Source organism: Salvelinus sp. IW2-2015, linkage group LG33 (assembly GCF_002910315.2).
Source record: "Salvelinus sp. IW2-2015 linkage group LG33, ASM291031v2, whole genome shotgun sequence".
In the NCBI taxonomy this organism is placed as follows: Eukaryota; Metazoa; Chordata; class Actinopteri; order Salmoniformes; family Salmonidae; genus Salvelinus; species Salvelinus sp. IW2-2015.
The window spans coordinates 9,598,979-9,617,668 of record NC_036872.1 but is presented as its reverse complement, the minus strand read 5'-3'; the positions used below and the strand labels follow the sequence as shown (position 1 = coordinate 9,617,668).

The window sequence follows — 18,690 nt, the reverse complement described above, 5'->3', positions numbered from 1 at the left end:
CTATTGTTGCTACTCCACGGTCCCATCCCATGTAACAGCATGCTGAACATAGTACAGCCCCGGGTGTGTTTTTTTTGTAGCTAGTCCCCTCTAGTTAATAGATGAAACATGCATGTCCAATCTGCCCCTCCTGTTCACGCTGACACAAATAGCCGCTACGGCTGTTGAAATACAGCAACACCTAGTGGTAGAAAGATCACCCCACAGTTTATTGCTGTTCTAATAAGGGCTGGTATTGCGCTTGGTATTGGTGTTGTTTCTTGGGGGGGGGGGGGGGTGGATCAGCTATGAAATTAGCAGATAGAATAGGAGTCTATCAAATACCATTACTGCATAATTTCTAATCCCCTTTTTATATATGTTTTATTATGCTCCTACTCCCCTCTTTCCTAGTTGAAGGACTTGGTGGAAAACATTACAGTTCAATATATAATGTTTATTTCCTAATCATACTGGATTCCAAGTTAATCAGCCAATCAACCAATCACTCTAATCTTAATTCCAACACTCAGATTTCCACAGACTAACCCATCTTTCCGAGTCAACTACCATTGTACTATTTCCTTTTGCAAACATCCTTCTATTTTACTGTGGTGTCTTACGAGTGTCTAAACCTCTCTATTTGTACCATTTCTATCGAGATTGCCCCCAAAATAAATTGTTTACCTAAGAGTATAAACACATTTCCAATTGTTTGATCGTGGTTCTTCAGATCTCCTAACAGTACTGTTTGTAGGTCCATCTGAACACAGAAATTATGACTTAACAACCAGTCTTGGACCTGATTCCAAAAGTGAGCCACCGAAGGACAGAACCAAAAGGGATGATCTATTGATTATGTTTCCTCGAGTCTGAACAGGGCTGACTGTTCATTGCCATATATATTGAGCATGCTCTTTGTGGCGAGAATGACTTACTTAGGCCCATCGCTCCTTTGGGAACATAGGGCATCGACGCAGTGGTGTTAAGTAGTACTTTAAAGTATTTTTACTTGGAGTGGTTTTTTGTACTTTACTTTACTATTTATATTTTTTGACTACTTTTACTTTTACTCCACTACATTCCTAAAGAATATAATGTACTTTTTACTCCATACATTTTCCTTGACACCCAAAAGTACTCGTTACATTCTGAATGCTTTGCAGGACAGGAAAATGGTCCAATTCCTGCACTTATCAAGAGAACATCCCTGGTCATCCCTACTACCTCTGATCTGGCGGACTCACTAAACACAAACGCTTCGTTTGTAAATGATGTCTTGGTGTTGGAATGTGCCCGTCTATCCGTAAATAAAAGAAACAAGAAGAAAATCGTGCCGTCTGTTTTGCTTAATAAAAGGAATTTAAAATGATTTATTTTGATACTTAAGTATATCGATTACATTTACTTTTGACACTTAAGTAAATTTAAAACCAAATAATCAAGAAACATTTTAATGAGTGACTTTCACTTTTACTTGAGTCATTTTCTATTAAGGTATATTTACTTGTACTCAAGTATGACAATTGGGTACATTTTCCACCACTGCATTGACGACTCCTCTCCATCACTGTTCTAGGCAGTGTTCTCAGGCTCGTTCCACCCCATACTGGTTCTCCTTGTATCTGCCTCAAGCTCCTGCCTCCAAGTCTTTCTCGGGAGCCCTCTTTTTTTCCCCTTGTGAGTTCCACGATAGAGTTTGCCTGGTGATGTTGGAGGGGGGGGCTTTCAAAGGGTGTGGCCGAATCATCATCATCATCATCATCCCCATCTTCTCCTCTGGATCTCCTCTTCCACCGATACCTGGTTGGTGGGCTCCCACAGGTCAATGTTACTGACTCTGTCCATCCATTTGTTGTTAAGGATGCGTCGCAGGCACTTGTTTATGAAGGTTGTTGTTATTGTGACTTTAGTTGTCCTCCATGTTTCCAAGCCATACAGCAGCACTGACTTAACATTGCTGTTGAAAAGACAGATTTGTGTGTTTATATTCTTGGAGCTCCAGATGTTTCTTAGGGAAACTAAGGTTATTCTTGCTTTTTGTTGTCTGGCCTTTACATCCTCCTCAGTTAGGGATACCTGGTCAGTTGCACAACTGAATGCATTCAACCGAAATGTGTCTTCTGCATTTAATCCAAACCCTCTGAATCAGAGATGTGCATGGGGCTGCCTTAATCGACGTCATCGGCACCCGGGGAGCAGTGGTTGTTGGAGGTTAACTGCCTTGCTCGAGGGCAGAACAGCAGATTTTTCCACCTTGCCATTTCAGGGATTCAAAACAGCAACCTTTGTCTTGCTGGCCCAACGCTCATAAATGCTATGCTACCTGCCATGCCTTGTTTGATGATAATGCTGCCCAGGTAGGTGAAGGGGATCACATCCTCCAGTGGTTCTTTGAGGGTGATTGGACATTTGGATTTGTTGTTTTATTTAACCTTTATTTAACTAGACAGGTCAGTTAAGAACAAATTCGTATTTACAATGAAGACCTAACAAAAGGCAAAAGGCCTCCTGCAGGGATGGGGGCCTGGGATTAAAATAAATGAATACAATATAAATATAGGACAAAACACACATCACAACAAGAGAGACAACACTATACACATAAAGAGACCTAAGACTACAACATAGCAAGGCAGCAACGCATGACAACACAGCATGGTAGCAACACAACATAACAACAACATCGTAGCAACACAACATGGTAGCGGCACAAAATATGGTACAAACATTATTGGGCACAAACAACAGCACAAAGGGCAAGAAGGTAGAGACAGCAATACATCACACAAAGCAGCCACAACTGTCTAAGAGTGTCCATGATTGAGTCTTTGAATTAAGAGATTGAGATAAAACTATCCAGTTTGAGTGTCTGTTGCAGCTCGTTCCAGTCGCTAGCTGCAGCAAACAGAAAAGAGGAGCGACTTAGGGATGTGTGTGCTTTGGAGACCTTTAACAGAATGTGACTGGCGGAACGGGTGTTGTATGTGGAGGATGAGGGCTGCAGTAGATATCTCAGATAGGGGGGAGTGAGGCCTAAGAGGGTTTTATAAATAACTATCAACCAGTGGGTATTGTGACAGGTATACAGAGATGACCCGTTTACAGAGGAGTATAGTGTGCAGTGATGTGTCCTATAAGGAGCATTGGTGGCAAATCTGATGGCCGAATGGTAAAGAACATCTAGCCGCTCTAGAGCACCCTTACCTGCCGATCTATTAATTGTGTCTCCGTAATCTAGCATGGGTAGGATGGTCATCTGAATCAGGGTTAGTTTGGCAGCTGGCGTGAAAGAGGCGCGATTACGATAGAGGAAACCAAACCACATGACTTTGTTTTGGAGGTGTTCAGAACAAGGTTAAGGGTAGAGAAAGCTTGTTGGACACTAAGAAAGCTTTGTTGTAGAGCATTTAACACAAAATCTGGGGAGGGGCCATATATATGGATGAGAGAGCTTCCTACTGCCTGAGCTATGTTGTTGATGTAAATTGAGAAGAGCGTGGGGCCTAGGATCGAGCCTTGGGGTACTCCCTTGGTGACAGGCAGTGGCTGAGACTGCAGTTTATAAAGTCAGAAAATCTGCTCTCTTTGAGAGAGGTAGTTAACAAACGAGGCCAAAGACCCCTCAGAGACACCAGTACTCCTTAGCTGGTTCAGAAGAATGGAATGGTCTACCGTATCAAAAGCTTTGGCCAGGTCAATAAAAATAGCAGCACAATATTGCTTAGAATCAAGGGCAATAGAGACATCATTGAGGACCGTTAAGGTTGCAGTAACACGTCCATAACCTGAGCAGAAACCAGATTGCATACCCAAGAGAATACTATAGACATCAAGAAAGCCAGTCAGTTGATTATTGACAAGTTTTTCCAACACTTTTGATAAAAAGGGCAAAATAGAAATAGGCCTATAACAGATAGGATCAGCTTGATCTCCCCCTTTAAATAAAGGACGAACCGTGGCTGCCTTCCAAGCAATGGGAACCTCCCCAAAAAGGAGAGACAGGCTTGGCGATGATAGAGGTAGCAACCTTAAAGAAGAAAGGGTCTAAACCATCTGACACAGATGGATTTTTGGGGTCAAGTTTAAGGAGATCCTTTAGCACCTCGGACTCAGTGACTGCCTGCAGGGAGAAACTTTGTAGCGGGGCAGGGGGAATATGGAGAGAAGCATCGGGGATAGTCTCATTAGAAGGGGTGGGAGATGAGGAAATGTTGGATGGGCAAGGAGGCATGGCTGAGTCAAATAGGAATCCTGACTTAATGAAGTGGTGATTAAAGAGCTCAGCCATGTGCTTCTTGTCAGTAACAACCACATCAACATTAAGAGGCATGGGCAGCTGTGAGGAGGAGGGTTTATTCTCCAGGTCTTTAACCGTTTCCCAGAACGTCTTGGGGTTAGACCCACAGAGAGATAACTGCTCCTTAAAGTAACTACCTTTGGCCTTCCGGATAGCCTGAGTGCACTTATTTCTCATTTGCCTAAACGAGAGCCAGTCAGCCTGAGTGTGCTTGTGCCGAGCCTTTCGCCAAATGCAATTCTTGGAGGTGGAGTAACTGCAAGATCACGGTCGAACCAGGGGCTGAACAGTTGTTGAGCCTTATTATCTTGGTTTTGTTTCTGTGGATATGGAGTCCTAGTTGGGAGGATGTGGTGTCCAGGTCTGGTATTTTATCTTGAATTTGCTATTGACTGTGTGACAGGAGTGCTAGATCGTCTGCAAAGTTGAGGTCGTCAAACTGTGTCCATAGAAACCACTGTATGCCGTTTCGCCTGTTCCCTGTCGTCTTTCTCATGATCCAGTCGATGGCTACCAGGAAAAGGAATGGTGACCGGTGACATCCCTCTGCATGTTGTGCCATCATAAGTGATGCAGATTTATATCATAGTTTCAATTGAAAAGAACGGATTGATGCTTCAGTTGTTGTTTTGTATATCAGTTCATAAACCCGATGCCATGGTTTTGGCACATAAAAAACCTGTTCCCAATCTTGCATTTGAAGCGGCATAGTTATCAAACCTCTCAACTTTAAGTGAAACTGATACATTTGACAATTTATCATTTTAGGCCATGCATTGTTTTTCATTGGAGGCAGACAAATTATTTAATTCCTTTCTCTTTTGAGTAATTGCCTCTTCCATTTTTGTGGCAGAGCTTCAATGAGTTGGTTATAATTTGCGATTGAATATACATCTCCAAGCACCTTTGTTAATAGCTTGTGTGACAATTTTACCATCCTTATTTACAATGTCATTCAGAAAGATGATATTTTATGCATTTCTCCCAAGAAATTTGATCTTTCCTCTATTAGTACATTGGAGTTTTAGGCATATTATTTGCTGTAATATTTGTTCTGCCTCTTCTGGAGGATAAAATTGGAATTGTAACCAACTCTGTATTGCTTCATTTAAAAAGGATCATACTTTAAGCAGGGATCCGTTATCAATCCACCGGAAATGGTTGGTTTTAATCTGTATAACGGCAAAAAGACCACTTTGAACCTTGGATGTGCCTCTCTTAGTAGTCTGCTGCAAAACCAGTTTGGATTTAAATATCATCTCGAGAGAGGTTTAATGCCTTAATATTTCCTCGTTTTAACCCTCCTAACTCATGTTCATAATATAACGGTGGCCGTTTAATGGTTTGCCATTCCAAATCAAAAAGAAATCAAAAAATGTCTTGCATGGCTTGAAAAAGGACTCTCCTGGAGTCAGTAGAGCCATGAATAAATATGGAACCTGCGATATCAATAGAACATTAATCTGGGTAATTTTCCCGTAGATGGACAGGTATTACCCTCTCCACAGTTTCGACATCTTATCTATTTTGAAGTTTTCTGGGATATGTACATCAAGCACATCAACTTCAACTTCCGCCCATTTAATCAGGAGACCACATGGCAATTTCAGGTGTTGATGTTGTCTTGCTGTGTGTGTGTGTGGGTGTGTGTGTGTGTGTGTGTGTGGTGTGTGTGTGTGTGTGTGTGTGTGTGTGTGTGTTGTGTGTGTGTGTGGTGTGTGTGTGTGTGTGTGTGTGTGTGTTGTGTGTGTGTTGTGTGTGTGTGTGTGTGTGTGTGTGGTGTGTGTGTGTGTGGTGTGTGTGTGTGTGTTCTTTATAAATTGAGTTATGGTAAGCCAGTGCTCATGTACGGATGCTCCATCTCCTCTAACGAAGCTATTAAGGCTCTATTTAGAGAGTTGGGAACCCAGGAGACTGAGTGGAGTTCCTCACTTCATTAAAAATCAATTAACACACTCCACGTGCCAGTTCACTAAACATCACTCACTGCACCAACCAGACTACCCTACAAAACTGTCTCCCTTACTTTACTGTAACCCACCTGTCTGTTTGTTGGTGTCTGTGTCTCTCTCTTACTCTCTCTTGCTCTCTCTCTCTCTCTCTCTCTCTCTCCCTTTGAGGAGATTGTGTGGCTGAGCTCCTCTTAGCCATGGAATCGCCAGCGCTGCACTCTTACATAACCTTTAGATAACAAACAGCCAGCCAGTCAGAGGGTCAAAGGGCAGCCACGCCCACACAGCCAGCCAGTCAGAGGGCCTAGGAATCATTCATGCAGCTATTTATCTGCTATCTATATGCTATCTATCTGTTCTAAACTCATGTAGAATAGGATCCTGAAGCAGGTGTTCTATATATACAGTAGTAACTGCACTCAATGTACCTGTCTGCATTACTACTACGTAAATACAGTTTTAGAGACACTTGATTTGACTTGCGACCATAGTGTTGGTGCACCAAGTGAGAGGAGGCAGTAAGAAGGGTAGGATGGTGATAGTAAGCAAGAAATACTCTAGAGTTTGGTGACATCACTTCCTGTAGGCGTGTGTGTGACAGCTCAGCAAATCATTGCTCTGACAGCCAGACGACAGAAGCGAGTGGGTGGTCGTCTTAGCAACAGCCAAGCTGTCACGACTGGCTCCTTATTCCACCTGACAGGCCCGGTGGCTATACACACACACACACACACACACACACACACACAATCTCTAACACACACAGAGACACACACATACACTCTCAAACACACATATAAGAATACAGACGCCTACACACAAATTCACATACACAAAATCACCCAAAAGCTTACACACTCATACACACTCACCCACATGAACACAGAAACACTGACAGCCGGATTATAATCTTCGTCGGTTCACACACCCCTCAAAACGTTATTATAAACTGTAGACTGGTCAGTTGATAAATGCGTTTTTAAGATGTCCATACTTGGTTCAATTAGGAGTTGTTCCTAAAGGAGCTACAAAGAGACATTCTGGGGAATATAGCAGAACGTGGTTGTAAATGAGAGCGGCTGAACACACACACAAACACAAAGAGTGTTGTTCTCTGTTTATTACGGCCATTTCCTGAGGCACAACTGACCTGTTTTTCACACTATAAATAGACATCTTCACTGCATCACACTGTGTGTGTTCCTTCCCAGTCCGGCCCAGTCCAGCCCGCTGCGCTGACCCAGTTTGTCACTGGCCAGGAACTGGTGGAAATGGGTCACCTCTAGAACAAACCCAGAGAGTCCTTCCTTCATGACACTCACAGTCCCAGTCCACACACACACACATACACACACCCCCTGAACACACAGTTAATGACTCGCGTTCACAATGGGTATGTAGGGCTTGTAAATCGATAAGGGAAAGGAATAAGTGGAAGATTATATAAATGGGGGTAAGCACAAACTGTCCTGTCTGCTGAGGGTTTTCAGCTCTCAAGAGGGCCTTGTCTTACCCCTCATCAGTTTTAACCCCTACTGTACCTCCTCTGTGGCTGACCACACCAGAAAGAATGTTACAAAGACTGTTACAGTATATGGAGTCTCCATAACCCATACATGAATTCGGACATTGTTATCTTCAATCTTTCAGTTTCTGTCTATCTTGCTGATTCTGTCTGGAACATAATAGTGTCCTGGGTCGTGTGGGGTCAGGATCTTGTGTCACCACATGGTCTTAGACTCCGTGGTTACAGGGGTCAGGGTCATTAAACCCGCAGTCGGAGCCTCTCTTACTCAGGCTTTGTGGGGGGAGTGGGACATCCCTCCCTGGGTAAAGAGGTACAAGACAGCTCCAGCTTAGGCAGCAGACAACTCTGAGTAGTCATTATCTCCCTGAGCTAATCCCATTATGACACTATACACACACAGATGACATACAAACCACATACACACACTCCATAAACACTGCTAATGCAGTGACGTAAACCAATCAGACACCCACACAACACGCATATGCACACAATCATTACCACACGCACATTAAAACACCTGTTATCCTGTTGTAGCTGCAACACAGAGCGGTGTGTGTAGGCTACATGTGTTTATGCATGTGTCTCCGTGGAGAATGAAAACGGATGCCATAGGTAAGACATACTTTTGGACATTGCCTTTGACCACAAATTACTACATTCATAGGCTAAAACGTTAGATGTCATTTCTCTGTGTACTTTGTACAGTGTACAGTTTTTCTGCTATTGCTCTACCACAGATCGTAATGAATAATTGGTTGTGTTCATTAGGGCACACGTAAAAATAATGTTTGCAATGAAAAATGAAAACTTGTATTTTTTATTGGACAAATCCAGGTAGTCCCTTCCTGTTTCTGTCCATTCTTCTTCCGTTTGGTTCCAAATGAACACAACCCAGTTGGGATCCCTTGTTTTTAGTAGTTTTGTGCTATTCTCAGGGTCATCAAAGTGCTATGTGTTTTTATCTGTTTCAGACTAAATCTGAAGGCTATTCATTCTCGTAGATTTGTGGAATATTACTGTTTAAGAAACTGAAAATAGGGCTATATTCAATCCGTCTCACAGACGTTCTGCGTTACAGCGTAATTGAAATTTAAAGGCAATGTTCCCGTGTTAACAGAGACTGCATTCATGGTAAATGCTGCATATGTCGCCTCAATTGGAAATGACCGCTAAATTTCTAACATGCAATCTGTAACGCTTCAGCGATACAGATTGAATAGAGTCCTAAATCCTTGTTCATAATTCCCATAAACACTCCATTACGTTGTGCCGGATGTCAATGGAAGACGGACACCGCATACTTTGAAAATGTTCAATCTTTGCGTCGTCTTTAGTCCAAGTTACCAAAACAGGGAAGATGAAAATATGTTGTTTTTGGTGATGGCTTTATGGTATAGCTAGCAACTTGTAAACAATTAACCATTACTATAAGTGAGTAGTGATGTTAAATAATAAACATGTTTAAAAAAGTATAATCTTTGTAAATTATATCATAACTCCACCAGTCCTATTTATGTCACACAGATTTACAATAAATTTTTACGGCATTACCGTAAAAATGGAAGAGGCAAGTGGAAGTAAAAAGTTTTTAAAAAGTTTTTAAAAAAGTAAGGAACTTGTCTTTAGGCTCTGCATTATAGACCAACATTTGTTAAAGAAAATTGTGATAAATAAAAAATATACCAGTTTCATTTAAGGACCAAAAAAATGACAGCTGTGCCATATAGATTGCAAAACAGTTGGGAAGAGATTTTCGATGTACCGATTCCGTGGCACATGCTTTATGAACTGATACATAAAACGACACCCGGTTCAAAACATATATTTGTCTATTTAAATGATCATACAAAATTCTTGCAACCAATATAATTTTATATATATGGGGAATACAACCATCCCAGCTCTGCAACATTTGCTGTGAAGAGACAATCATTAGATAATTTTTTTTGGTACTGTCCATTTGTAGCTTGTTTTTGGTCGCAGGTTCAGGAATGACTGAAGGACTGGAACAATCGATTAATAATTGAATAATACTTTTGGCCAAAAAAAAAATATTTCATTTACAATCTGTAAAATCGATGAGAATAGAAAGGTTCAGAACTTTTGTGAAACATCACAGCACAGTTGAAAAATATATGGCAAATAGAAAAACTGGATGGTCTTGAGAGATAGATGGGAGGGGTTGAGGGAAGCTCAAGGATTGGATTAAAAACAAAAGATAACTACTGTAAAATGCATTGTGTCCATAAAATGTATATATAAGCTGGAAGTAGAAGCCTAGGTGTTGTTGTCCATTAGTTTACTCCAATTAGGGGAGGGGTAGTAGGGTTAGGGGAAAATATTAATACAAATAATAATTTAAAAAATATATATATATATGTGTACAGTACCAGTCAAAAGTTGGGAAACACCTACTCATTCAAGGGTTTTTCTTTATTTGACTAATTAATATATTGTCGAAGAATAGTGAAGATATCAAGACTATGAAATAACACATTTGGAATCATATAGTAACCAAAAAAGTCTTAAACAAATCAAATTTTATATTTGAGATTCTTCAAATAGCCACCCTTTGCCTTGACAGCTTTGCACACTCTTGGCATTCTCTCAACCAGCATAGCTATGCCAATAGTGGGCAACCTTGTTTAACTCCTTGAGAGTTTAAAACTTTCAGATAAGTTATTTACTACTTTACAACTAGGGATACTATACATGACTTTAACCCATTTTATAAGAGACTCTTAAAGTTCTTTTTTTCCGTATTGACTGACCATGTCTAAAAGTAATGATGGACTGTCGTTTCTGTTTGCTTATTTGAGCTGTTCCTGACATAATATGGACTTGGTATTTTACCAAATAGGGCTATCTTCTGTATACTACCCCTACCTTGTCACAACACAACTGATTGGCTCAAACACATTAAAAAGGAAAGAAATTCCACCAGTTAACTTTTAACAACCCACCTGTTAATTGAAATGCATTCCAGGTGATAACCTCATGAAACTAGTTGAGACAATGCCAAGAGTGTGCAAAGCTGTCATCAAGGCAAAGGGTGGCTACTTTGAAGAATCTGAAATATAAAATATATTTTGATTTGTTTAACACTTTTTTGGTTACTACATGATTCCATATGTGTTATTTCAAAGTTTTAATGTCTTCACTATTATTCTACAAAGTAGAAAATAGTAAAAATAAAGAAAAACCCTGGAATGAGTAGGTGTGTCCAAGCTTTTGACTGGTACTGTATATATACAGTGCATTCGGGAAAGTATTCAGACACCTAGACTTTTTCCACATTTTGTTATGTTACAGCCTTATTCTAAAATGGATGAAATAAAAATATACACACAATAAGCCATAATGACAAAGCAAAAACTGGTTGAAAAAAACCGATATCACATTTACATAAGTATTCAGACACTTTACTCAGTACTTTGTACACAACCTTTGGCAGTGATTACAGCCTCGAGTCTTCTTGGGAATGGCACTACAAGCTTGGCACACCTGTATTTGGGGAGTTTCTCCCATTCTTCTCTGCGGATCCTCTCAATCTCGTGTCAGGTTGGATGGGGGAGCGTTACTGCACTGCTATTTTAAGGTCTCTGCATTGATGTTCGATTGGGTTCAAGTCTGGGCTCTGGCTGGGCCACTCAAGGACATTCAGAGACTTGTCCTGAAGCCACTCCTGCGTTGTCTTGGCAGTGTGCTTAGGGTCGTTGTCCTGTTGGAAGGTGAACCTTCGCACCAGTCTGAGGTCCTGAGCACTCTGGAGTAGGTTTTCATCAAGGATATTGCTGTACTTTGCTCCTTTCATCTTTCCCTCGATCCTGACTAGTCTCTCAGTCCCTGCCGCTGAAAAACATCCCCACAGCATGATGCTGCCACCACCATGCTTCACCGCAGGGATGGTGCCAGGTTTCCTCCAGATGTGGCGCTTGACATTCAGGCCAAAAATATCAATATTGGTGTCATCAGACCAGAGAATCTTTTTTCTCATGGTCTGAGAGTCCTTTAGGTGCCTTTTGGCAAACTCCAAGCGGGCTGTAATGTGCCTTTTACTGCCGGAGTGGCTTCCGTCTGGCCACTCTACCATAAGTGCTGCAGAGATGGTTGTCCTTCTGTAAGGTTCTCCCATCTCCACAGAGGAACGTTGGAGCTCTGTCTTGGGGACCTTCAATGCTGCAGAAATATTTTGGTACCCTTCCCTAGATCTGTGCCTCGACACAATCCTGTCTCGGAGCTTCGATCGCATGGCTTGGTGTTTGCTATGGCATGCACTGTCAACTGCCTAGAAGGCCAGCATCCCGGAGTCGCCTCTTCGCTGTTGACGTTGAGACTGGTGTTTTGTGTTTACTATTTAATGAAGCTGCCAGTTGAGGACTTGAGGAGTCTGTTTCTCAAACTAGACACTCTAATGTACTTGTCCTCTTGATCAGTTGTGCACCGGGGCCTCCCACTCCTCTTTCTATTCTGGCTAGAGACAGTTTGCGCTGTTCTGTGAAGGGAGTAGAACACAGCGTTGTACAAGATCTTCAGTTTCTTGGCAATTTCTCGCATGGAATAGCCTTCATTTCTCAGAAGAATAGACTGACAAGTTTCAGAAGAAAGTTTCTGGCCTGTATTCGAACCCACAAATGCTGATGCTCCAGATACTCAACTAGTCTAAATTAGTCCAGTTTTATTGCTTCTTTAATCAGGACAACAATTTTCAGCTTTGCTAACAAAATTGCAAAGGGTTTTCTAATGATCAATTAGCCTTTTAAAATGATAAACTTGGATTAGCTAACACAAAATGCCATTGGAACACAGGAGTGATGGTTGCTGATAATGGGCCTCTGTACGCCTATGTAGATATTCCATTAAAAAATCCAGCTACAATAGTCATTAACAACATTAACAATGTCTACACTCAGCCGGCCGCGACCGGGAGGTCCGTGGGGCGACGCACAATTGGCCTAGCGTCGTCCGGGTTAGGGAGGGTTTGGCCGCTAGGGATATCCTTGTCTCATCGCGCTCCAGCGATTCCTGTGGCGGGCCGGGCGCAGTGCGGGCTAACCAAGGGGGCCAGGTGCACGGTGTTTCCTCCGACACATTGGTGCGGCTGGCTTCCGGGTTGGAGGCGCGCTGTGTTAAGAAGCAGTGCGGCTTTTTTGGGTTGTGCTTCGGAGGACGCATGGCTTTCGACCTTCGTCTCTCCCGAGCCCGTACGGGAGTTGTAGCGATGAGACAAGATAGTAATTACTAGCGATTGGATACCACGAAAATTGGGGAGAAAAGGGGAGAAAATATAATTAAAAAATAAAAAATAATTTTTTTTAAAAAAGTCTACACTGTACCTCTGATCAATTTTATGTTATTTTAATGGACAGAAAAAATGTTTTTCTTTCAAAAACAAGGACATTTCTAAGTGACCCCCTAACTTTTGAATGGTCGTGTGTATATAAATATATATACATAACTGTTGCCTCCCATTTTAAGTGTATTGTGATGGTAATTGTTAGGTTGAGGTTGCTAGCCACTATTTTATATTCAACCTATCTTTTAACTAGCTAACGTTTGCTGCTCTGCAGTGCAAGCTAGCTTGACTTGCAGTAAAGTTAGAGAAACATTTCAAGAAAAAAGTAACTAAACAAAACATGTTTTATTATCACCTGAAATGTCTGTTTAGTCTTTTAATAACCATCTTACCTGAGTCTACCAGGTTCAGGTACAGAAAGAATATTAGGGAATTGGTGCTTTGGATAAGCCAGTGTGCATCGCAAGGAAACAGCTTGGGAGGAAGGAAGTCATTTAGGATTAGATTGAGTGTCTAATCTCTTTATAGTGAGTGTGCAGTCTCAGCAGATATGTGCCACCTATCGCTTGATCTATCTGTCACTCTCCTTCTCCGTCTTGAACCAAGTGGCTACACTGGTTACTGTGGTCACTGTACACTCCTAATGGTTTCTGTGTGTGGCGATTTCAGACCTACAGTACACAGTCCAGTCCTACAGTACACTACGTTTACAATGCGAGTGAGTGAATAAAGGAAGATACTTTGGTGATGTGCTCCCAGGATTGTAGTGGGGTTACATCTAAGGACCCCTGTTCGTCCTCATGACAAAGTCTGTCACTAGTGTTCCTGTCATTACCACTACAAAAAACCACTGCTAAAATCAACAGGATGTCCCAATGTCACAGTGACCTGCTGACTGGAGAGGTTCCTTCTGATTGGGAGTGCTGTGCCCCTTCATTGGGTCATATGTGACAGAAACACACACACACACACACACACACACACACTAATGAGCCCCCCGACAGTGGGGGGCAAAGTTGAGCGGCCATTAACACTTGTACAGTACAGGCAAGTGTGTGTGATACAATAAAACGGTTATGTAACTCAGGTATGTGTGTTTTCCCCTCCCCCTCTCTCTGTCCATAGCCCAAATCGAAGTTATACCATGCAAAATTTGCGGAGACAAGTCATCAGGAATCCACTATGGAGTCATCACGTGTGAGGGCTGCAAAGTGAGTTGTCAACACAGCTCTGTTGTTCCCTCTGTCCATCCTTCTCCTCTGTCATTTTGTTTTATATCTTCTTTCCTATTCCGCCGTCTCCTTCCTACTCTCCGTGAGATCTCTTCTATTCTATTATTTTGTATTCTTTTCACGTCTTTTCCTTTATTTCCAAAACATTGACTGACCGCTCGTGTTTGCGATTGTCCTGTAGGGGTTCTTCAGACGTAGTCAGCAGAACAACGCTGCATACTCCTGCCCTCGCCAGAGGAACTGTCTGATCGACAGGACCAACCGAAACCGCTGCCAACACTGCCGCTTACAGAAGTGTCTCGCACTCGGAATGTCCAGAGATGGTGAGACCGCTTCGACACACACACACGAACGTACACACAAATACATACACAAACACAAGTGTAGACACTTGCTTACTTAAAGGGATAGTTTGTGATTTTGACAATGAAGCCCTTCATCTATTTCCCTAGAGTCAGCTGAACTCATGGATATAATTTTTGTCTCTGCGTCCAATATGAAGGAAGTTAGAGGTAGTTTCGCGAGCCAATGCTAACTAGCTTAGCGCAAAAACTGAAAGTCTTTGGTTACAGCTAGCATGCTAGCTGTATCTGGACTTCCGGTCTTTGCACTAAGATAGCGCTAACGCATTGGCTTGCGAAACTACCTCAAACTTCCTTCATACTGGGCGCAGAAACAGAAATGGTATCCACAAGTTTCTGACTCTATGGAAGTAGATAAAAGGTCGTCATTGACAAAATCCCGAACTATCCCTTTAAGATTATCAAATACTATTGTAATCTCTGGAATGTAAAAGCACAGGTGAAGCTGAGAGAGAAACCAAACACAATGTGACTAATAAAGATCCCTCCCTCTGTGCGTAGCGGTGAAGTTTGGTCGCATGTCAAAGAAGCAGCGAGACAGCCTGTACGCTGAGGTGCAGAAGCACCAGCAGCGGATCCTGAATGAGCGGCAGCAGCAGACTGGTGAGGCCGAGGCCCTGGCGCGCGTCTACTCCTCCAGCCTGACCAACGGCCTCAACACCCTCAACCACGAGATCGGAGGCACCTACGCCAACGGCCACGTCATTGAGCTTCCCAAGGGCCAGGTGAACGGTGGTGCCCCCGGCGGCTACTACCACAGTATGGACTCCACCCAGCCCTCCCCGGATCAGTCAGGCCTGGACATGGCGGGCATGAAGCACATAAAACAGGAGCCTGTGTACGACCTGACCCCTGTGACCAACCTGTTCAACTACAGCTCCTACCAGGACAGTCAGCTGGCGCCAAGCAATGTCAGCATGGGAGAGCTAGGTAACTAAGGGTTAGGGTTAAGTTTATTCACAGGTGTTAAATTGGACCATCAGTGCCGCCTTCAAAAACATTAGGTGCATGACATAATGAGGCCCGAGTGTTGTACGCGGCAGGAAGACACCAGGCCTTAGTTGAGGATTTGAACAGGAAGGTGTCATGGCGAGGCTAAGTGTGATAAGCTGTCAGTGTGATAAGCAGTGTGAGGGACCTGAGATCAGACTTTCTCAGGGGGGGGGGTTGGTGCGAGTGAGTGAGCTGACCCTGCATCATATTGAAGCTCAGCCCATCAATGCAAGAAACACCCTGTCAAATTGCAGAGTGAAGCTTGAGTGTTGCCTGCCTTACTAAGGTTGCAATGTCAACTCAGCTGAACACAGTTTTACTAGTGCACTCTCTATTGGAGTTGTCACATACTTGGATGGGGGTACACAATACATTAGCTGATTCTTTTAAAGATCCGTTCTGCTGTTTTCTCCACCCCGTTTCAATTAGCCCCAACAATTATTTTCTACAATTCAGATTCAGATACATAAAAATAAACTTTGTCCCCAGGCTGGTGGACGAGACTACATAGAAAGTTGCATGAGGACTGAAGCCTTCGGAAGTTGAATAAAGTTCGTTTTCATTAAGCGTGTGTACGGTTCATCGGTTTCATGCTCCATAGACAATGAATGGTAAACTACCGTTTTGCTCGAATTGCGATCAAAGTGTGTCTGACTCTGTATCTTCACCCCCTCTCCCTCCATAGATCGTATCGCCCAGAACATTATAAAGTCTCACCTGGAGACCTGTCAGTACACAGCAGATGAGCTCCAGCAGCTGGCCTGGCAGACACACTCCTACGATGACATCAAGATGTACCAGAGCAAAGTGAGTGTGACTAGTGTGTGTACCTCACAGGAGGTTGGTGGCACCTTAATTGAGGGGGATGGGCTCGTGGAAATGACTGGAGCAGAATCAGGAGAATGGTTTCCATGGTTTCCAGGTGTTTGATGCCATTCCATTTGCACCGTTTCCGGCCATTATTATGAGCCATCCTCCCATCAGCAGCCTCATGTGGTGTGTGTGTGTTCCTTGTGACCAGCCGAGTTTACACTGCTCACTAACCTACAGTACAACCTCTGAGCACCTCCCAACTCTATTGTCATCCAATGTCTCTTTTGATCCCTATACCAACTGCCCTCATTCTCTCCCAAACTCTGGTTGTCTATAGAATCTCACCCCCCCCTCTCTTTCTGTCTCTTTTTTCCCCCTCAAGTTCTCTCTTTCTCTGCTCGTTTCTCCTTCTTCTGTTTCTATCGCTCTCTCTCGCTCCTTTTCTCCGCCTGTGTGTGTGTGTGTGAAACAGCACTAGTTCCTTTATATCACCGTGACTTCTCTCATTCCTCTATGTCTAATGGATTATGGGTCATTACAGAAGAACCCTTTGAAATATTCTCCATAGAGATTCATCTTACAGACAGACACTATAGAACACACAAAAGCAATTTGCTGATATTGTACTTTGGATATTCTGAGTAGCGAGGGAGCTGACTATTTTCTAAGTATGCATTTTCCCAATTCCTGTATTGTACTTCATTGAACTGTTAAAAAGGGAGGACTTACCCAAATACAATTCTGCGTGTCTTGTTGTGTGCATAGTCCTGTGGCATAAACATGTGTGTTAAATACGGTTTGTGTTTGTTTGCACTTGCGGAAGTGCTATAGCAGTGTTTGAAAAGTGTGTATACGAGCTGTCATTACACGCGTCGATAGGTCTGCACAGAAGTCCCGAACTTGCCAACGTGTGTATTTTTCTGCAGACGCGAGACATGCTGTGGCAGCAGTGTGCCATCCAGATCACCCATGCCATCCAGTATGTGGTGGAGTTTGCCAAGCGCATCTCAGGCTTCATGGAGCTGTGCCAGAATGACCAGATCCTTCTGCTCAAGTCAGGTGAGCTGGCACTGCTGACCCACTGGAAACAAGCTGCTTGAAACAACCACGTTTCCACATCCTTTAAAAAAAAATAAAGAAATGTATCAATGATGTAGCACCAACATGAAAAACATATTGGATTAGCAAAAAGTCATCAACATCTCTCTCTCTCTCTATCTAGGTTGTCTGGAGGTGGTCCTGGTTAGAATGTGTCGGGCGTTTAACCCGCTCAACAACACAGTGCTGTTTGAGGGGAAGTACGGCGGCATGCAGATGTTCAAAGCACTAGGTAAGGCACTGCTGCTAGCGCTACTGTACCACCTCATCGACTGTCATCTAAGTAGCATGATGTACTACAGTACCCATAATGCCCTGGACAAGATATAACTATGACAATGAATTGACCGCCTCTCTATTGTCTCTCTCAGGCTGTGACGACCTGGTCAGCGCGGTGTTTGACTTTGCCAAGAGTCTGTGCTCTCTGCAGCTCACTGAGGAGGAGATCGCTCTGTTCTCCGCAGCAGTGCTCATCTCCACAGGTCAGTCCTGACTACACACAGCCACAGCTAGCCTTCTGCCGCCACCTACAGGCACACCTTACTGAGGCAGTGCCTGGCTGGAGAATGCTGCGGTCACAGTGACTGACATTACTGAAGCTGTCTTTATTAGTAGTAAGACAGGCACAATGTATTCCTAGATTCCTGCCTTTACAGGGAGTTTTACGTAGCCACCGTGCTTCTACATCTGCAGAGCTTGCTCTTTGGGGTTTTAGCCTGGGTTTCTGTATAAGCACTTTGTGCCATCTGCTGATGTAAAAAGGGCTTTATAAATACATTTGATTGATTGATTGACATGTGATGTGGTTGCGTGTTTCTTTGTCAGACCGGCCGTGGCTGATGGAGCCCAGGAAGGTGCAGAAGCTCCAGGAGAAGATCTACTTTGCGCTGCAGCACATCATGCAGAAGAACCACATGGATGAGGACACGCTGGCTAAGGTAGGGCGCATCACCACTCAGATCACTGAGCCTCATACAGTACATCTGTTGTGAGGCTTCACATCGAAGACCGTCACACCTAGGCACTGTTAGATGGCAGCAGCGGTGCAACTTTGGTTTTAAAAATGGGGGGGACAATTATATATATATTTTTTATCCAATCGGATAAACACTCCAAACAGCTTACCTGACCGCT

At 43.1% G+C, this 18,690-nt stretch overlaps 1 protein-coding gene across 1 annotated transcript in view; it reads left to right on the top strand.

Annotated features, from left to right (window-relative positions):
• LOC111957920 (nuclear receptor ROR-beta) overlaps nt 1-18,690 on the top strand; it is a 31,672-nt gene that overhangs the window by 10,131 nt on the left and 2,851 nt on the right. The window contains exons 2-9 of the mRNA XM_023979021.2: nt 14,184-14,269; nt 14,472-14,613; nt 15,154-15,582; nt 16,331-16,452; nt 17,385-17,517; nt 17,681-17,788; nt 17,928-18,038; nt 18,382-18,494. Coding sequence (XP_023834789.1) covers nt 14,184-14,269; nt 14,472-14,613; nt 15,154-15,582; nt 16,331-16,452; nt 17,385-17,517; nt 17,681-17,788; nt 17,928-18,038; nt 18,382-18,494 — 1,244 coding nt within the window. The remainder of the gene's footprint in view (nt 1-14,183; nt 14,270-14,471; nt 14,614-15,153; nt 15,583-16,330; nt 16,453-17,384; nt 17,518-17,680; nt 17,789-17,927; nt 18,039-18,381; nt 18,495-18,690) is intronic.